Consider the following 19136-nt stretch of genomic DNA (forward strand, 5'->3'; position numbering starts at 1 on the left):
GGCTGATTGCCATAGTAGCGGCATAGCAAAATTATTCTATTTATATTGTACGAGACATAACGCCATCGACTTTGTCGGTCTTCGGAGCGAGTAATTTCCAAAACCGCTACTGTGAAACGGTGTTTTCACAACTAAGAGTTATATTTAGGTAATACTTTCCCGCGGATTGATATCGGATAGACAATATCCAGACGAACAAAATTGCTTAAAGTCAGCTTTGCAGTTTTAGCTCTGTCACCAGCGTTGTAACAGACTAGGAACGGCACTTTTATTGAGTACTGAACTGGAAGCGAACTCACGCGGTATCAAAAATAGTCTATGGGCGACGTAACTAGTCGCCAAATCATAAGGTTACAGACAACCACCCTCATACAAGGGACATGTCAACTGGCGCATTGGCAATTCCATTAAAAGGAACGAAAAAAAAGGAAAAGAAGCAGGAAGGGGTGAAACAAACTCTGGTTCTGATGAGCTTTGTTCTGCCCGCATTGTAAATGAGTTCTTTGATATAATTAATAAGATAAAAAAAAAACCTTTGAATAACTCTAAAAACTATGCGTACATTTAAAGGCGCTTTATCAAATGAACTATCTCGAAAACGTGTGATGATGTTTCTGACTATGAAAATTTTTATCCCAACTAACTTACCGGGACTTGTGGGCGATCCAAAGTCAACTGACTGGTGCGGGAATGAACAGGTGGTGAAGCATGCCTTGCCACGTATATTGGGTGACCTTTTAAGCTGGGAGAGGCTTTCAATCTAGCTTTAGGTAGCTTGTAGAGCGGTAAACCTCAGCAACCGTGAACACTTCAGCGATATCGCTCCATTGTAACTAAATCACAGCCAGCGCAGCCTCTTTTTTTACCCTTATTGCCCTCATTAACTTGACTGTAATGAATCCACTCCCATCAATTCGACTAATTGACCATTTTCTGTTCCTCAATTTTTGTGCATTACAGTCTCGCGCCTTCAAACTTCGTAGGCAGCCTTGTTCCCGAAGTTGTAAATGGTATTCCATGATATCTAAAAATTCATTTTAAAGGATGATGTTCTTCAGTCGTTTCTCTCATTTCTTTCATATCTCCTAACTTGGATATTCCTTGCTTACTTTTTTGTAGCGACTTGTCGTATAATCAACTCGAACACCTACCTTCAAGAGCCTTCTTTGAGAATTATCGTCTTGAAGAACTGTGAGTTAAATGTTTGTCTCGCTTGATATGGGGCTGCTGATCATTCTCCCACCTTATCTAGCTCTATTCTCGCGATTTGTATAAAAATAACTGCTCTCGGGTAAACAGAACCGATTATAAACTGATTGCGCGATGAAGCTGTTTCAGGTTTTCCACTTTTACTTCAACGTCATACACCGCCAGTTGGGATGTAAGTTCTTGAAAACATGCAGCGTTGTGCTGCCTCAAGATTTTGATACTTTTCCCATCCCTTTTCTGGGTTCAAAGCTACATTAACCCTTAACTATGAAGCAAGCATAAAGACAATTCGAACATCAACTTGCGAGACATGTCTATCGACATTCTGATATTTTGATGGGACAGACATCGTAGCAGGGCAGCCAAGCCCCCCTCCTCCCTTCGTCTTTTTTGGAAACTCAGACATACTTTAAGATTCTATGGGAATGATCCTCTTTGAATCGCACAGGTCTTTACCCCGCAATGATTCCTTCATTTTCAAGCCGACGGAAGCCTGACGAGCAATCTGTTCCCAACTGAATAACATTGAATTCAAAACACTTAACAGTTTATCCTCAGCTTGTCCAAATACTATTCTGCAGACTTTTCTTCGGCAAATTTCTATTGTAAATGGAATCTAGTCCATTTCATAGTCTGTTTCCCTCGCTAAGTTGCTCAAGCACCTAATTAAAAATTTATGTAAAGACATCGAGATAAGGATTTAATTTTCTGTTGGCATATGGTATATAACGTGGCAAAACATTAATAGAAAGAGAGCTTTTTAAAACAGAGAATTAAATACAAATTGTGTGTGGTAGTTATTGTGTAAAAAGAGAGGCTATATTTACATCTTAAGGAAGCATTCTGAAAATGGATTGCCTTCAGCCTCCTTTCGTCGACAGGAGAAAAGCCATGCATTCTCCGGTCTAATCATGGACTTCTTTGTATTAGAAAATATTATCAGGGGCACTTGATAATTCCTGTTTCATGAAATGTTAAGAAAGTTGTCTGATGTTGTCTTATTTCTTGTTATCTTTCAAGTTTACAATGGCAGCACAAAAAGAAATTAATTTGTTAACCTATTTACTTTTTAACAGGCCTATCTTGTGTTTTCCTTTTTTTTAATGCAGTTTCCTGAACAACAACAACATAAAGAACTTGTCCTCTGACCAATTACCACGCATATATTGGCAGGGGAAAGAATTTAGAAACCTGTAAGTTCTGTGGTTTTGGAGTCCTATACCGTTTTGGATCAATAATTCTACCAAATCTAAAGTTCTAAAATATATATTGCAAATATCCTCCTCCGAGATGGTGACTGGGAACGTAAACAATTTTGTATTGTCAATTCTGAGATAATTTGAGCAATTTCGATTTGAATGTACAGCTAATTCTTAAACCACAAAATTATTGAAAAGGAATTGCGATGACTGTACATATTCAGTTGTGGTCTCCACAGTGGGAAGGATTCATGAGTTGGACCTGGTAGCGAGCGAAGTGTGCTCAGCGTAGACTTACATACTTCGAATTAAAGAATTGGTAACTGCTGGTAACTTTGTGAGCTCTCTGACATACATAATTAATTTTTGGTTAATACATTCTGTTCTACGTCAATCGTATTTTTAAACTGATCTAAACTTCCTGCAAAAACAAACTGAACATTGATCATTCAAATTTTGAAACAGTCTTTGCCATTGAAGAAAGGCGCGCATTATAATACTAAAAGCATTATAATACTCAACCAGTTGGCTTGTTAGCTCAATTGGTAGAGATTTCGATTTTTGTTCGAAAAAAATTATTCAAAGTTTATGGTGCATCTTATTACTTTTGATGTCAACTTATAATATTAAGCTGGAAGTCTATGAACCCTTCCTCAGCTGCATTGTGGTAAACGACGGTTTCCTTACAGTATTTATTTAGGATGTTTAGTTTGTGATATTACAGGAGTTCTGACTTCTAGGAGATCTAATGCATTCTGATTCTTCTTCAAATACCAAAAACCCAAATTGGAGCCACAAATTGAACAAGTCAGAAAAGACGAAAAAGAAAGTGGTCCTAACAACAAAAGCTCTGAAATGAGCGCTGCCCTTTGTTTAGTGGCAATCAATCACTTCTCCCTCTCCCACACTATTTCTCACTTCAATTTTCTTGGGCTACATAAATTCCCAAGGATACTATCCTGAGGCAAAAGTTGTTACACCAAAAATTCTTGCCCGAACTCGATGCCTGCTAAGCACGATTTAAACCATCCGGTGTAAACAATAGAGCCATTGCCCGAAAACAAATCATACCATAACAATAGGCGAAGTTTGATATGATAGAGCTCATCAACTTGATATACTTAAAATTTTGTCACGCTCATTTAATATATTGATAAGTAATGTTGACCGTCAAACTGTTCTCTGTAACATAGTTAGACTGATTAGAAATTCATTTGAATCTTCCTTCTTTTTATATCAGTGAGCACTGCAATGGCTCGTTGAAATTGCACACGTACATTGTTTAGAAACTTCTGTCTGTTTACATTTGTGGACAAGATCAAAATAAAATCCTACACTCCCGACTGAACAATGAAAAACCGTATATTTTTATATAGAACTCTGGATTTCAACAAACTGGAGACTCTACCAAGTGATCTGTTCAAGCGCTACAAGTTAATTGATCTGTAGGTTATTCGCTCTGAAGCTTAATATAGCTGACTGCCACTGACTTGCAGTGATTCCTCTTCCTATATGATCGTTTTATTTAAAACTGAATCTCACCCACGACTGAATCAAACCTTTTTTAAGTTTGTTTTGATGATAGGATTGAATACTGGCAAACCACTGAATTTCATAAACATCAGGCACTTGTACAAATCCTCTTTAACAAAATAATTAGCAGTTAGGGAGAAAAAGGCACGACTTACAAACATCCTATCTTTTTTACTTTGGATGACATATGAATGGCCTGTAACTTAGACATATATTTTATTAGAAATATTATTCCTTGTTCAACTCAGGTTAAACGTGTTGATGTTCCTCTGTCTATCAAGATTTATAATTACCGAGTGCAATTTGGCCCGCAGGCTTAAAAAAATATTTTTATCTAATAATTGAAAGATGACAATAAAATATACGTAGACATGCCTCAGTTGAAGGTACCCTAATAGGAAGATTATGATGGTATGACCTGCTAGACTCAAGAACAGCAACGAATGAGTATACTTATGCGCCAATCATAGTTTGGGTAAACAAAATGAGAAATGTTCAAGCCCTCATAATATTGAGTACATGTAGATGTGAATTCTAGAACAAACAAACCTTTAGTTAGGCAAAAAGTTGGACCTCTTGCAAATTGTAGTCAGTACAAGGAATGAAAATTGTTTCAAATGCTAATGGTATTTAACTTTTATGCGTTTTACAGGTGGCTGGGAAACAACAACTTAAAAAACTTATCCGAAGATCTCTTCACAGGGCAAGATATGTTGAAATATTTGTGAGTAGCAATTACTTGACACCTTTTCATGCAAACATTTGGGAAATTTATGTATATAAGAACGATCCTTCGCAGTAAAGCACTATTTGAGCAATAGTGGAAATCAGACCTGAAAAAAATTTCAGGCCTGTACGGGATTCGAACCACTGACCTCTGCGATACTAGTGCAGCGCTCTACCAATTGAGCAAACAAGCCAACTGGGAGCAGGCCATCAAATTAATTCGATATAAACCCGTGGATGATAAATCGAACAACAACAAACATGAAACATATGAGTGAACTGCGGTTATGAGACGTATATAAGAACGATCCTTCGCAGTAAAGCACTATTTGAGCAATAGTGGAAATCAGACCTGAAAAAAATTTCAGGCCTGTACGGGATTCGAACCACTGACCTCTGCGATACTAGTGCAGCGCTCTACCAATTGAGCTAACAAGCCAACTGGGAGCAGGCCATCAAATTAATTCGATATAAACCCGTGGATGATAAATCGAACAACAACAAACATATGAAACATATGAGTGAACTGCGGTTATGAGACGTATATAAGAACGATCCTTCGCAGTAAAGCACTATTTAAGCAATAGTGGAAATCAGACCTGAAAAAAATTTTCAGGCCTGTACGGGATTCGAACCACTGACCTCTGCGATACTAGTGCAGCGCTCTACCAATTGAGCTAACAAGCCAACTGGGAGCAGGCCATCAAATTAATTCGATATAAACCCGTGGATGATAAATCGAACAACAACAAACATATGAAACATATGAGTGAACTGCGGTTATGAGACGTATATAAGAACGATCCTTCGCAGTAAAGCACTATTTGAGCAATAGTGGAAATCAGACCTGAAAAAAATTTCAGGCCTGTACGGGATTCGAACCACTGACCTCTGCGATACTAGTGCAGCGCTCTACCAATTGAGCTAACAAGCCAACTGGGAGCAGGCCATCAAATTAATTCGATATAAACCCGTGGATGATAAATCGAACAACAACAAACATATGAAACATATGAGTGAACTGCGGTTATGAGACGTATATAAGAACGATCCTTCGCAGTAAAGCACTATTTGAGCAATAGTGGAAATCAGACCTGAAAAAAACTATTGCTCAAAATAGTGCTTTACTGCGAAGGATCGTTCTTATATACGTCTCATAACCGCAGTTCACTCATATGTTTCATATGTTTGTTGTTGTTCGATTTATCATCCACGGGTTTATATCGAATTAATTTGATGGCCTGCTCCCAGTTGGCTTGTTAGCTCAATTGGTAGAGCGCTGCACTAGTATCGCAGAGGTCAGTGGTTCGAATCCCGTACAGGCCTGAAATTTTTTTCAGGTCTGATTTCCACTATTGCTCAAATAGTGCTTTACTGCGAAGGATCGTTCTTATATACGTCTCATAACCGCAGTTCACTCATATGTTTCATATGTTTGTTGTTGTTCGATTTATCATCCACGGGTTTATATCGAATTAATTTGATGGCCTGCTCCCAGTTGGCTTGTTAGCTCAATTGGTAGAGCGCTGCACTAGTATCGCAGAGGTCAGTGGTTCAAATCCCGTACAGGCCTGAAATTTTTTTTTTTTTTTTTTTTTTTCAGGTCTGATTTCCACTATTGCTCAAATAGTGCTTTACTGCGAAGGATCGTTCTTATATACGTCTCATAACCGCAGTTCACTCATATGTTTCATATGTTTGTTGTTATTTGGGAAATTCCTTGCTCTCTTCTGTTTCTGACGTAATCGCATCTGCCTGCAGCAGCGTGAACATGATTTCAATTGAAAACGTTTAGTTTTGCATCCAAAGTGTAATCATTTAACGGCGTAACGTTTTCAGATTTATATAGATCGTATCTACAGGTGCTGATACGGTAGTTAAGTGTTTGTGCGTGCGCATTTCTAGGTGCTTGTGCGAAGGTGCTAATTACTTTGGTTGTGCAACACATTTAGAAATACCAAAACATGACTAGGACTACAGAAATTAAAAAACAGTTTGGCATGGAAAACTCGAGCAAGTTGCACAGTACGATCATTTGAAAGGCACAATTCTTCTGTATCCTGCGGGCTCATATATCTTACTAACAGTCGATCAAGAGGACAAACAAAGGTGTTTAACACAATGGTTCTATCGATAAATTGTCGATGCTAATTTAGAGGGAGTAGTGTCCTGTGGCACGTTACTTCCTCAGCATGCACAAGATTACTTCAGATGGACCAGAAGGTTTTTGGAAACGCTATGCTGCTTGACGAAAATCAGTTGTAGTATATTTGATGGCTAGAGCTAAAAGTTAAGAAACGAATAGTAACTTTTGAAAGACCGGTATTAAAATCCTCGGCGCCGTGTTGGAAAATAAACTGCGCAAACACCATAGCAACGCCGACAATGACCCGCGAAACATAAACATAGGGTTCAGGGCTCTCTTCGAGAAAATGTTTTCCATATTTATTCTTTAACGCGTACTAAACGATGATCGTATTCGAAGGTAGGAAAACTGCAACGATATCCCGGAACTAAAAGCAAAGACATGATGAAACTTTGCGCTCTAACACAGACTTAAACTAGAAAATCACGTCAAAAATGGGGATAGCGTTTATGATGTGGATATCCTAGGTTCAATAATATAATCTGAAAGTCTCTGCCCTAAGTTTGAAGCATCTTTCGTACAATAGGATCTTTTTTATCGCTTTTTATATGTAGGCGGTTGAGTGGTAATCGGCTGGAAAAGCTGCCTCGAAACATTCTTCAAGAAATGTCCACATTAGAGGAAGTGTAAGTATAAATTCTCTGATTCTTTTTCAAGAATTCTTCGTCAACGTTAATATTTCTTTCCTCTGTATTGCATTTGTGATCTATTGCTCTCAAGCAGTTCAAAATATGGTTTTATACACCTCTCGTTCTTGATTTATTTATTGGAGCCACTAGTTAACCAGTCGGACAGGGAGTTTGATCAGTTTTGTGTGAGTAGTTCATAAACAGGACGTTCCAAAGTTAGAGAATGTCACAATGAAGTTTTACTTCCGCTGTAGACAAAAAAGGTGCCTCTCTCGAAAACGAAAAGTTGCACTTTCTTTCTTTGCACTAAATAAAAATAGAATATATCTTTATGGAAACGCAGACACTGGTTTGACGAATTCTAAAAAAAAAACCAGACAAATTACCCTTAAAAAAACTTGTCGACACATTTTTGCTCTCATTTTGTACGTTTTCATGCTAACTCGAAATGCCTGCTTGTAATTTTTCATAACGAAAGGAGACTTAAAAAATCAAATCGTAAATTTAATAATGACATATGCATTGGGTTCTTTTCTTGCTCTGGGTCACGTGACATTGGGTGTGTCCAGATGACTTCACCAGCTTGCTGGCGCTCACTTCTGTGAGCAATTGTGCAAAGCTAGTCCAATCGAAAAAAATTTCGATTTATAGCCAACTGAATCCACTTCCTCCCTTATTCGACATGCAAACATTTTGCACAATGCTTGCATCTTTCCTCACTAAAATGAAAATAAATACTACGCAACTCGGAAATCATCCGTCTGCCTTACAACTTTGTTAAACCATCAAATAACGTGTATCTATTTATGGAACGTAACAAAAACCCAAAAAAATTGGACAGGGAAATTTGAACGTTTCCCAGAGAGGGAGTTTTCAAGTTTTCAAAGGTTACTGCAACTGATTACTAAAACTGATTAATGAACTACATCTGCCTAAGCTCTATCAGATAAGAATTTCGGCAGAAAAAAAGGTCATCCAAGACAGAAATGACAGAGTTCCACATAGCCCTTGGAAATGCAGTTTGTTAACTGAATGTTTGTTTGTTTATTTTTTTTCTCGCTGGCAATCATCTTATTCCCCAAACACGTTTTTTCAGGGACTTGTCCTACAATCAGTTGCAGAGTTTGCCACGAGAGATCCTAAGCAGTAATACCAAACTGAAAGTACTGTAAGTAGGACTTTTCTATGTACAAAAAAAAAATCCTTTACAGGTCAGTGTTAACATTCATACATGGTGATCCAAACCAGTTGAGAATATCGCTCATTTCTACCTTTCTCGTACTGAGTTTGCTCATTTGGAAATTACTGAGTAAAGTGTTATTTGAATAATAGATGTCATAATAGAATGAAAGGTTTCCCTCTCATTATTATCGTAGCAGAAGGTCTGTCATTTTTAAGGATGGAATAAATATATCCTTTGAGTCCAGTTTCTGCATATTGGAGATTCTTGGTCATAATTGATATTTTTAAAGACGCTTTAAAAACTTTTCATTTCCTTATTTAGTAAAAAAATTACTAGTATGTTATTGTCAGCTAGCCGATTTGGCTCACATTACAGAAATACTTGGGAGCGGGACTTTCCCATCTTCCAAGGAAAATTTGTGTTCTCAAATGTTAGCTAACCAGTTTTTCTCAAAGGGATTTGTCAAACAACAAAATTCAGCGTCTTCCGGAAGATGTTTTTGGCAACCTTACTCGGTTGAAAAGGCTGTAAGTGGCATTTTGTACGCCTTTACAGCGAGTGAAACCGTACATTTCTTTTAAGAGATTTTAGTAAACCTTTGCATTGCGGCCATTGCAAATAGAATGCTATTACAATAAACATATCAACGTAAACTACTGCATGCGCCTCACTAGCCTCAGTATATAACAGAGTAGGGAGAGGTTGAAACCTCTCCGCCCCGGTATATAATGCTAACTTTAGTGGATGTGGTCACCAATAGCAGTGAAAAGAGAATATAGATGAAAAAAGTGAGATTGACTGTCTCGTTTAACGCTTTTCTCCACTTGACTTGTGACTTCATTTTTTTTTTTTTGCCAAGCGATCAGGGAAGGTTTAAATTATTACAGCCCAACTGCTACAAGATTCAACAGTTCGAATTCATAGTTTCGATGCACCAACACTGAGAAGTGAATTCCTGTCATGATATGTAAACGACCATTTAAACAGCAGAAGTACAATTGGCACCTTTTTTTCACATTCTCAAGTCCGGGAATGAAAGGTTTAGCTACTCACCTAAAATAAAAATAAACAGTTAAGTTTTAATGTCAATTCACGAGGTCCCTTTTGGGATAAAAAACTCCCCGAGAGTCTCAAATACCAACGCAGTTTACTTGCTTTTCAGCTTTTTTCCTTTTGTTTTTTCTTTTTAAGCTTTCTCTCCAATAACAAACTTCAGCATTTGCCAAAGTTAAAAAATCTCTCCGAGATAGAAACATTGTAAGTGATTTGTGTTTGTAACAAAAACTGGTTCAGTGCGTGTCTTGTTTAATGGGCAGAAATGAAAAGAGAGCTTTGGGTAAAAACAGAGAATCAGTGTACCAACCCATTATTTCTCTGACATTCTCAGACCTGATTAAAAGCTGGTTTAAGGATTTTAATCGAAAAATATACAGTAACTTTTAAAATAGATGCACAAAATAAGAATCATTAATTATTATATTTGTTAAGATAACGCACATGTGGATATCGCATGGCCGCGCGAAGAAGCGAACTTTCTCTTCGAGTTTTGAAAGATACTTTTCAACACGAGACGATAAATTTCGTATCCCTAAGCGGCCATGTAATATTTATTATATGAACACCAATAAAAACCTAGTAATTTCCCTTTAGCTGCAAAAAGGTGCACTTTATTACGGAACTTTAGTAACGGCGGTATTTTTACTTGTGAAGATAACGTGTTACTTTCACTCTACGCGAAAGCTCGCCAGGTATTTCATTAGTGTTTATATACCAAAATATAATACCACACGCTACAGAACAATCAAAACAATCAGAACAATCAGTGCAAGCGCGATGTGATCAAAATGTCCTCGTCCCGGTAAAAGCAGTCTTAAGCAGTCTGACGATGCTTTTTAATGAATTTTTGGACAACTTTGACGAGCAGTGAACAGTTTGCTGAAGAACAAGGAACCAGTAATTTAAGGAACGTTTATATGAGGTGAATAAACGATACAAATAATCATAGCTGATCCTGACGATAAACATTTCTGAGCCCATACAATTATTTAAATATATATTTTCTGTTAAATAGTGATACAGAGCGTCTCGTGCATTTCATTTATCGCGTAGATACATGGAGAAAAACAGCCTCGTAACCCTGTCACGGGATCAGTTCCAAGGCCTGTCCAAATTGAGAGACCTGTAAGTAAACCCAGCAATTTCATATGAACAGAATGGTGAACGGAAATTATGTCTCTGCACTTGTAAAATTCATGACCTTACACGAGATATCTGATCATCTGAAATCAATGTTCATTAGCGGCTGTCTTATTTTTTGGTTCATTTAAATTTTCTGTTAGAGGATGTGCGGTCGCGAAAGAAAAAAAACATATACTCGAGGAATAAGTAACCTCCTAAATTATAAGTTAAATTGTATCCGTGGCGTGATGCAAAGGGTGAGCAGACTAATTCCCTGATCCACTTTTGCTCAAGGTTTTGTTGAATTACTCAAACTAGTGTGCTTTGGCTGGCTTAGATTCAAACACCTTGGAGTTTACCAGGATCGCGTATGACGTTGCTCGAGTTTGAAGTTGCTATATTATCCAGAATAGCAAGTGCCAACTCGGATCTCACTGGCAAGATTTCACATGAGAGAAAAAAACAAGACAATTACTAAAGGAATGTAGAAATTGTTTCTCGTACATAAATCGGCGCATACTCATACTGGAATTAAGCAAGGCAACCACTATCTACCATTACCTAATTTTTAAAGTGATCCTTAGCAATCTTCTTCTCAGCGTCACGTAGTTTATAAAGATATCTTTGTGATAAGACATGGTAGAGTGGATAAAGGAATTAGAAGATTGTTTGCAACTAGAGTTTTCTGTACTTTAGGTCACGGTGATAATGATTTGTCTTCTTTGCCGTTCAAGGGCTGTTTATGAAAACAATATTCAATACCTGCCGCGTGGAGTTTTTGAAGGCTTAACAAACCTGCAGTCTATGTAAGTCTATTTCTCATTAGCATTTTTAATCGAAGTTAGTGAAGCACTGCAAAACTGGGGTCCTGTGAGAGCGCATTCGTCCGCATGTTCTGCATATCCGTCATTTTAGAAGGCTGTGTCAAAAATTATACACGAGTGACCACGATTGACAGCGAACGACCACGAGTGACCATTAGCAACCAAAATTGACCACAAGTGGCTACACGTGATCAAGGGCAAGAAGTTATAAATTTGGCTGACATCATAATTTCATTATCATCAGGTGAATTTGTCCAAAAATTTGTGATTTCAACGTTGATAGACCATATTCCCGGAGACTGACATATGCAAACAATGTATCACTTCCTTCATTGAAAGTGTAGTTCCCAGAGCTACTTTGCTGTCAATAATTGTTATGTAATGAGCCCGTTTCCGCCCAGAGGCAGAAGGAAGGAACTTAGGGAAATGAATGGAAAGAAAACAAGCAATGAATACCAAAAATACGTAAAAATATAAAACAAAAGATAAAAACAAAACAACAAAAATGAAAAATTGACGGAGAAGAGTGACGAGTTATTGATACCGGATAAAAGGCTCGTGTGGCGGGAAGTAGGAGGGTGCCACCATTCCTCCCTTCTCTGGTTACTGCTCAGTAGTTACTCTTGATCATGCGAGTAATTAGTGGCAAGAAGTGATCATTCGTGGTCGCTCATAGACAATCGTGGTCACTCGTGGTCACTCTTGGTAACGCGTGGTCACGCGTGGTCACTCGTGCTCACCCACAATCAATTATCCTGCTTTTTTTTTTATCTAAATTCATGTTTTCATGTTTGTCATTAACGAATTATCCTTTCTTTCTATCGTCACTTACAGGAGCTTTTATTTTAACAAAATCCGCACAGTGAGCAACGAGCAATTCAAAGATATCGCGCCAAGTATTCGATTCCTGTGAGTATGAAACAGCTGCAAATATTCAAGATGTACGTGGGATTGTAAGCTTCAAGGAGAGTGAATTCCAAGTTCTAAGGAGACAATGCCTTTAACTCTCGGATTAGCGTCCCTTCCCCTATTTTTTCGGACAAGTAATCCAGTCAGCCTAATCATGCAAGTTGAGAGTTACGTTATTCGAGTTGTCCACAGATACCTCTACGAGTGTAAAGCTAAGGACGGACTTTGTATATTAATGCATAGTTTATACCATTAGTCACGCGCAAATTTTACACTCCTAAAACCAATCATGATCAGATCTGGCCACTGAAGAACTTTCGGGAAAACTAAATGAGGGCTTCCTCTCAATTAAACGTCCTCTCTCAAGTAGATTACCGATGTAATATTGCATGTATACACATCTCAACACAATAGGTATGTTTTACGTACCCAGTAACGAATTATTCGTATTCAGATGTGTGACTTGGTTACTTGCTCTCTCGTCTTCTAAAATGCCCACTTTTCCCATTCCTCAGGTTCCTAACTGTATGGGTATCAACGCGATTTAGGAAAATTTGTTCATTGACAGTGGTATACCCTTCAATTCCTTCCACCCCTCTGAATCCCAGGGAGTCTCACGAAGTGTTAAGAGGTGAATTTTTGGGGTGTGACAACTGGGTGGAGCAAAGGAAAAGAAGAGAGCCCGAAAGCTTGAAAATACTTGGGCTTAAGACAGCAGCATCTTTATAACTTAGCGAGTGATGTTGAATTGAATCGCTTTCCTGTAATTTGCAGTTACTTCCATTACAACGAAATGCGAGAACTGCCGGCCGGTTTCTTCTCGAACATGAGAAATCTAATAACAGTGTAAGTCAGTGGAATGGTGTCTGGAGATGTTCAATTGAGAAATTTCATTTATCTGTATACAATAACACAACATGTAGAGTATTACTATTACCCTTTCGTTGTCTTAAATTCAGAATCGAAATTTTCTATTTTCTTCTCCTTTTGGGATTCATTTCAACTCTTTTTTATTAACCGTAGGACTGTAGACACCAACCTGATGTGTTGCCATTTGACGAAGGAGGACGCAGATTGCGACTTTGCTTATGTCGACAGCTTCGCCAGTTGTGAAACTATGTTCAGAGATCGAGCCCCTAGGATATGTCTCTGGGTTGTTGGAATTATGTCGTTAGTTGGTGCTGTGTTTGTCATCGTGTGGCGGTTGGTGTTTAAGGAGACAAAGGAGAAGAATAAGATACAGTCTATCATGTTGATACATTTGGCCGGGTCTGATGGCCTGATGGGTATCTACCTTATCATAATAGGTGTAATGGATGCCATTTGGGCAGGGCAGTATTTCTTGCATGACTATAACTGGCGTTCAAGTTTGTCATGTCAGATAACAGGTGCCATTGCCGTGTTGTCAAGTGAAGTGTCTGTTATGACGATTTGTTTGATATCCGCCGACCGGGTTAAGAATATTCTGTTCCCCTATCGTGGAAAGTCCCTTACAATCAAGGTTACGCATCTTCTGTGTTCCCTTATCTGGATTGTTGGTGGGTTAATTGCATTTATTCCCACGGTGGGCATCGACTACTTTGGTAGTCGCCAAAAAGGTCACCACTTTTATGGCAGATCAGTTGTATGTCTCCCATTGCAACTTTCTGCTGATAAGCACTCAGGCTGGGAGTACTCTGTTGCCATGTTTGTTGGTTTAAACTTTATTCTTGTGTTCTTCGTCATTGTGGCCTATTCCATGATTATCTACAAGTCCTGCACATCAAACCGGCGCCTGGCTCAGCAAGGGACCGAAAGAGAGAGGAAAATGAAAGCCAAGCGAAGGGTAGCCGATCTGAGGAGGGAGGCCTCGCTCGCCAAAAGAGTGTTCTTCATTGTTCTTACCGACTGTGTCTGCTGGCTGCCTATTGTGGTAATTGGATTGAGGTCTCTCTTGGAAAAATCCTTCCGTACACCTGGTGACCTGGCAGTTTGGATCGCAGTCTTTGTTCTACCTGTTAACTCTGCCATCAATCCCATTCTCTACACTTTATCAACAAAACAGGTAATAACTCGCAACCTTCATATCTTTGATAAGCTGAGATTTAGAGGTTACTTTCATAAATATTTGTTCCATGCCGTGAAGAATGTAAAATGAACCAGTTTAAGCAAAACATTTGGCTTAGCACGAAGGAAATTTAGCGGTACTTGATATTTGGATATTTTCGGACTGACCTTGATCTTTCAAAAAAAAAAAAAACTTCCTCTAGAAAAAAACCCTCGCGAAAACAGAACGCAGCATAAACGTATCACCTTTTAACGATAAAGAACTCAAAATAATTTTACAGTGGCATCCACCGACGCTTAATTTAAATCAAACTTTTTCTGCGGGAATATCTTAGTAGATGTGATCTGTACATAATGAACACTGAGGAATTTTTTCTTTGAGAAGAGTGCATTTTGAAGTTTGAATCAGCGAGTTAAGCCGAAAAGAGCTGCTAAATTTGCGAAGCGAGCAAGCTGCGAAATACGATACCCTCAGTTCTTCAAAAGAATGATGGAACGGAGGAACTGAGAAACAATAGAACGGTGGATCAGCGGAGTTGCGGATTATTTTGGGACGCGGAATGACCGAATACTTTTTACGCATAATAAAAGAAGAGCCTCAAAATATGGAATTGCAATAAAATAGGAAAATTATTCATAATTGACAAGCGAATCAAAAGAAGCATAGGCATGTTCGAGTCCAGAGGATTGGAAACCATTATTCTTTCGAGCTAGCCCCTTTAAATTATTGTTATATTAAAATTGTTAGCATTATTATTATTATTTGAATACTATTATTTGTTACCACTTTTAAGTACTGGCTCAATGTCAATTGGAGAATATATTCCTGAATCATCTTTCTCTTGTGGAACAGGGTACTTATCTTTATGTGGGATGAGGCAGGTTTTCTGTTTAGCATGTGAGACAAATACTCTGCAACTCTACGTGCTAGCGTCACTATAACAGCTCTGGCCTTTTTAATGCTATTAAAATTGTGCTTCACCAGTGGCCATATACAGTCTTTGACTGTCTATTTTTGTTCTTGACGCCTTGTATCTAGGTACGACGTATTATGAGTCCTAAATTCCAACAGTTCTTGGGCTATTTGATAGAAAAGTGCGGACGAAATCAAAACAATGAAGGTACGTTTATCGAAAACCATGTTTTTGGGAAGTAAGGACTATCATCATTTTGTCGTGCGTTGAAGACGCGGTTTCTCAAAACAAACCTGTTCTACTGAGGGTTACGTCAAAATATACTTAACATTGACATTAGATCAAGCAATTTTTTGTACAACCTCTGTCCTCCGAACAACCATAGGCATGAGAAATTCATTTCTCACTTTGAGCAATGCTTAGGCTTAATTTTGATTAGTTTAATTTTTCTCGGTTGAGGGTATATCAAGACAACCTGAAGGGAAGTCATCACCAGAGTCCTGCTGAGTGGATTTGCATATTTAAGACTGGTCCTCTGTGATGTCAGCCTTAATTGATTTTAGCATTTGTCGTGCAAGGTTGTTTCACCAAATTTCATCAGTTCTTGAAATCTGATTAAGTTTCATAGCAACGCGATAACCTTCTGGTGATTGCACTTCTGCTTGATTATCTTAAAAATACTATCTTCGGCGACGCTGACTATTGCTTTAGATCTGACACACCGACCAGCTCACTGATTTTACAATCATGAAGGTAAATGCCATTTGAACACGCTTGATTAATATTATAACTGTTTTCTAAAGGCCAAGATGAGGGCATGGAAATGCGAGTCATCGAAGAAGGTATGAAACATTTATTCGGCTCAAGTAAACATGGGGGTAAAGTCGCTCGATCGAGGCGTAAATAGAGGTTCCGCCCTTTCGGAAAGAGAGTGAAAATTTCATGCCTTCTGAACCAACTAACCCTTGCAGTCGGAGGCCAGGATGGGCGAAGAAAAATACATTTAAAATGACCGGAAATTAAATCCCGTTAGTAGCCGTCGCCCTTATTTAAATGCCAAGGTTACCGGGTAAAGATCAAAAGAAATGCCGCTGATGTTTATGGGAGAAGCTAGTTTATGAACATTGCTGCCTTGATTTTTTGTTTTTGAAAGAGCTGCCATCAAAGTTATTGTTTTAATAAATACTGTCAAGAGAAAGCTCATAGGAAGTAGCAGTTGTAGTACAGAGCACTTTTTATTTTATAACTTTTCTCTTTTCAGTTCTAATCCATCGAGAAGCAGAGAGTGATGACAGTGATGACGAATCGAAAGATCAAAGTGAGCATGAGCAAAATGCAGAGCAGACCGATCGTGAACAGCCTGGAGAGAGAGATGAGACTGAACAGGATGAAAAACCAAAGGATGACCAAGAAGGCCAATCAGATCAGAGAGACGAACCTGATAAACGAGAAGAAGAATCTGAAGAACAACATGAGGATGACATGGAAGATGAGCCTGACAAACAAGAAGAAGATTCGAAAAACGACTGCAAAGAATCCAAAGCACACGTTGAAGATAACATTGAAGATGAGACTGACAAACAAGACGAAGAACCGAAAAAGGACTTCGAGGAATCTGAGAAGCAAGATGAAGATGGCATGGACGAGGAAGCTGGGGAAGACGAGCAGTTCATCGCGAATAAGGGTATGTATATCAGCTCTAGCCTCCGCTTCCTTTGAAAAAAAGAAAATAACTGTGTTGCATTGAGATATTTTTCATCAATTTGGAGGACTAGTAGTGAACAACATCTCCTCGCTATTCCTTAAACAAATTGTTTGTTTCTACAATCTCGTCACCTTCGTTATCCAGCTGAACTACATTGTGCGGTTTACTCGAATAGTGAAATAACTTTTTTCTTATTGGAAAGGCTTGGAACTGTTTTTCTTTCCGCAAAACGACAAGATAGTGTTCTCGGGAAGCGCTTTTGCAAGATTTGCGTAGTACTACGGTGCCCCACTTTATATAACAATCTCGCTATGAATTAGTCTCAACAGAGTATAGGTATTTAACGCAGGGCAACTTACTGAATGTCTTCTTTTTGCCTTGTGTCATGCTATTATGCAACAGATAAACACAAAGCAGATGAAAATCTCCCAGCAGCCTCAGGGCGAGAGTCTCCAAGAGCACCGCTGGCCACGTTTGACGATGACAGCGACCTTGATCAGTTTTACGAAGCGATCGATGGCATAAAAGAAACGAGTGTGTAATCAATAACATTGTATTCTCAATGGAGTGCATTCTTTGTGAAACAAATTTAATTTGGAATTGATTAAGTAGTTACCTGTAGTAGTTTTCGTTAATAGCGTCAAAATGCAGTTGCGTTACGGTTATCAATTCAAGAGGTCATTCCAAAAGACCGGCAGATAAAGTTACCCATAACATTAATCTCTAAGGGTTTTTCCTTGATAAGTAGTTAATCTTTGAGTAGTCTTTTATAAAATTATTTCAGATGTAGATTGAATTTTAGTTCAGTTAGTGCTAAGCGTAGAAAAAGTAGCAGCATATGGCGTTGTTTAATATTTAGGGTCTGATCTGAACAGCAGGCAAACTTAATAGGCTGCTAAGGAAAAGATTACTTTCACCCCTTATTTACATGTCAGTTGTTAAAAATGGTAAGATTTTAAGTACACTGCTGGGTTTTTTGGCACTGCTAAGCCATAAATCATATTTATTCAATCTAACGCTGATATCAGTAGATGGCTGTGTTGTATTACATTGTTAGGCCATGAATCATAATTATTAAATTTAAATCAGTTACCATATATTGCTATCTTACTTATGATTTGTTTTATTCAATCTTAACGTCTTATGATATATTTTGTAGATGGCTTGTTGTATAGCAATGCTAAGCCATAACTTGCATTTATTCAATTTGAAGTCAGCATGAGTATCTTACCTACTGTAAGCATTCAGTAACAGGCTGTGTTGTATAGCAATGCTAAGCCATGAATCATACTTATTCAACCTGAAGTTATCTTAGTTATGATTTTGTCATCACAGTGGTAATATCTGATAAGTTTAGTAGATGACTGTGTTGTATTACAATGCTTAAAGCCATGAATCATATTTATTCAGTCTAAATTTACTAATGATATCTTACTCATGATTTATTTCATCGCAACTGTAACTTCCGCTATGTTTAGTAGAAGGTTGTGTAGTTTAACAATGCAAGGCCTTGAGTTGTATTTATCCAATTCCAAGTTCCTATCGATATCTTACTCATGATTTGTTGGGAAAAAAATGCGAGATCTTAAATAATTTGTAGATGGCTGCATTACTTGACAATGTTATGCCATAAATTTTATTTACCCCACAGCACGCATGTACTAAGTGCTCAGGTCAGATGATGCATTTGTATCTGGCTCAAATATTTATTCATTTGGATTTTTTGCTCTCTCTACTCCTAAGTAAATTTTGCAGAAGCTCGTACAAATTGAAAGAAAAAAGGTGTTACTGACGTAATACAGAAAGACAGTAAGACGAACATCAAATGAGTGATATGTATCAGTCAAACCTGTGTTGGTAAACTGTCAACTATCCAGTGAAGTCACTGTATATTGTCAAGCATGTCTGCCTAAATAAATAAAATTTTAAAAAAAA

The 19136-nt window shown here is 38.0% G+C and overlaps 1 protein-coding gene across 1 annotated transcript; it reads left to right on the forward strand.

The window, feature by feature from the left end:
- Window positions 1-1114: 1114 nt before the first annotated feature.
- Window positions 1115-18815, forward strand: LOC148742978 (uncharacterized). The gene is made up of 17 exons (XM_088760942.1): window positions 1115-1191; window positions 2319-2402; window positions 3785-3853; window positions 4594-4665; window positions 7368-7439; window positions 8539-8610; window positions 9081-9152; window positions 9817-9882; window positions 10735-10806; window positions 11538-11609; window positions 12462-12536; window positions 13311-13382; window positions 13560-14580; window positions 15622-15703; window positions 16300-16338; window positions 16758-17180; window positions 17604-18815. The coding sequence occupies exons 4-17, from the start codon at window positions 4652-4654 to the stop codon at window positions 17741-17743; spliced, it is 2292 nt and encodes a 763-aa protein (XP_088617068.1). The 5' UTR covers window positions 1115-1191; window positions 2319-2402; window positions 3785-3853; window positions 4594-4651; the 3' UTR covers window positions 17744-18815.
- The last annotated feature ends 321 nt before the right edge of the window (window positions 18816-19136 follow it).

The sequence above is a fragment of the Stylophora pistillata genome, chromosome 1 (assembly GCF_964205215.1).
Source record: "Stylophora pistillata chromosome 1, jaStyPist1.2, whole genome shotgun sequence".
Taxonomy (NCBI): Eukaryota; Metazoa; Cnidaria; class Anthozoa; order Scleractinia; family Pocilloporidae; genus Stylophora; species Stylophora pistillata.

Coding starts and splice junctions, on each gene's coding strand:
- LOC148742978 (XM_088760942.1), top strand. Junction 11,610..12,461: donor TTAACAAACCTGCAGTCTAT/GTAAGTCTATTT, acceptor CGTCACTTACAG/GAGCTTTTATTTTAACAAAA. Junction 16,339..16,757: donor AATGCGAGTCATCGAAGAAG/GTATGAAACATT, acceptor TTCTCTTTTCAG/TTCTAATCCATCGAGAAGCA.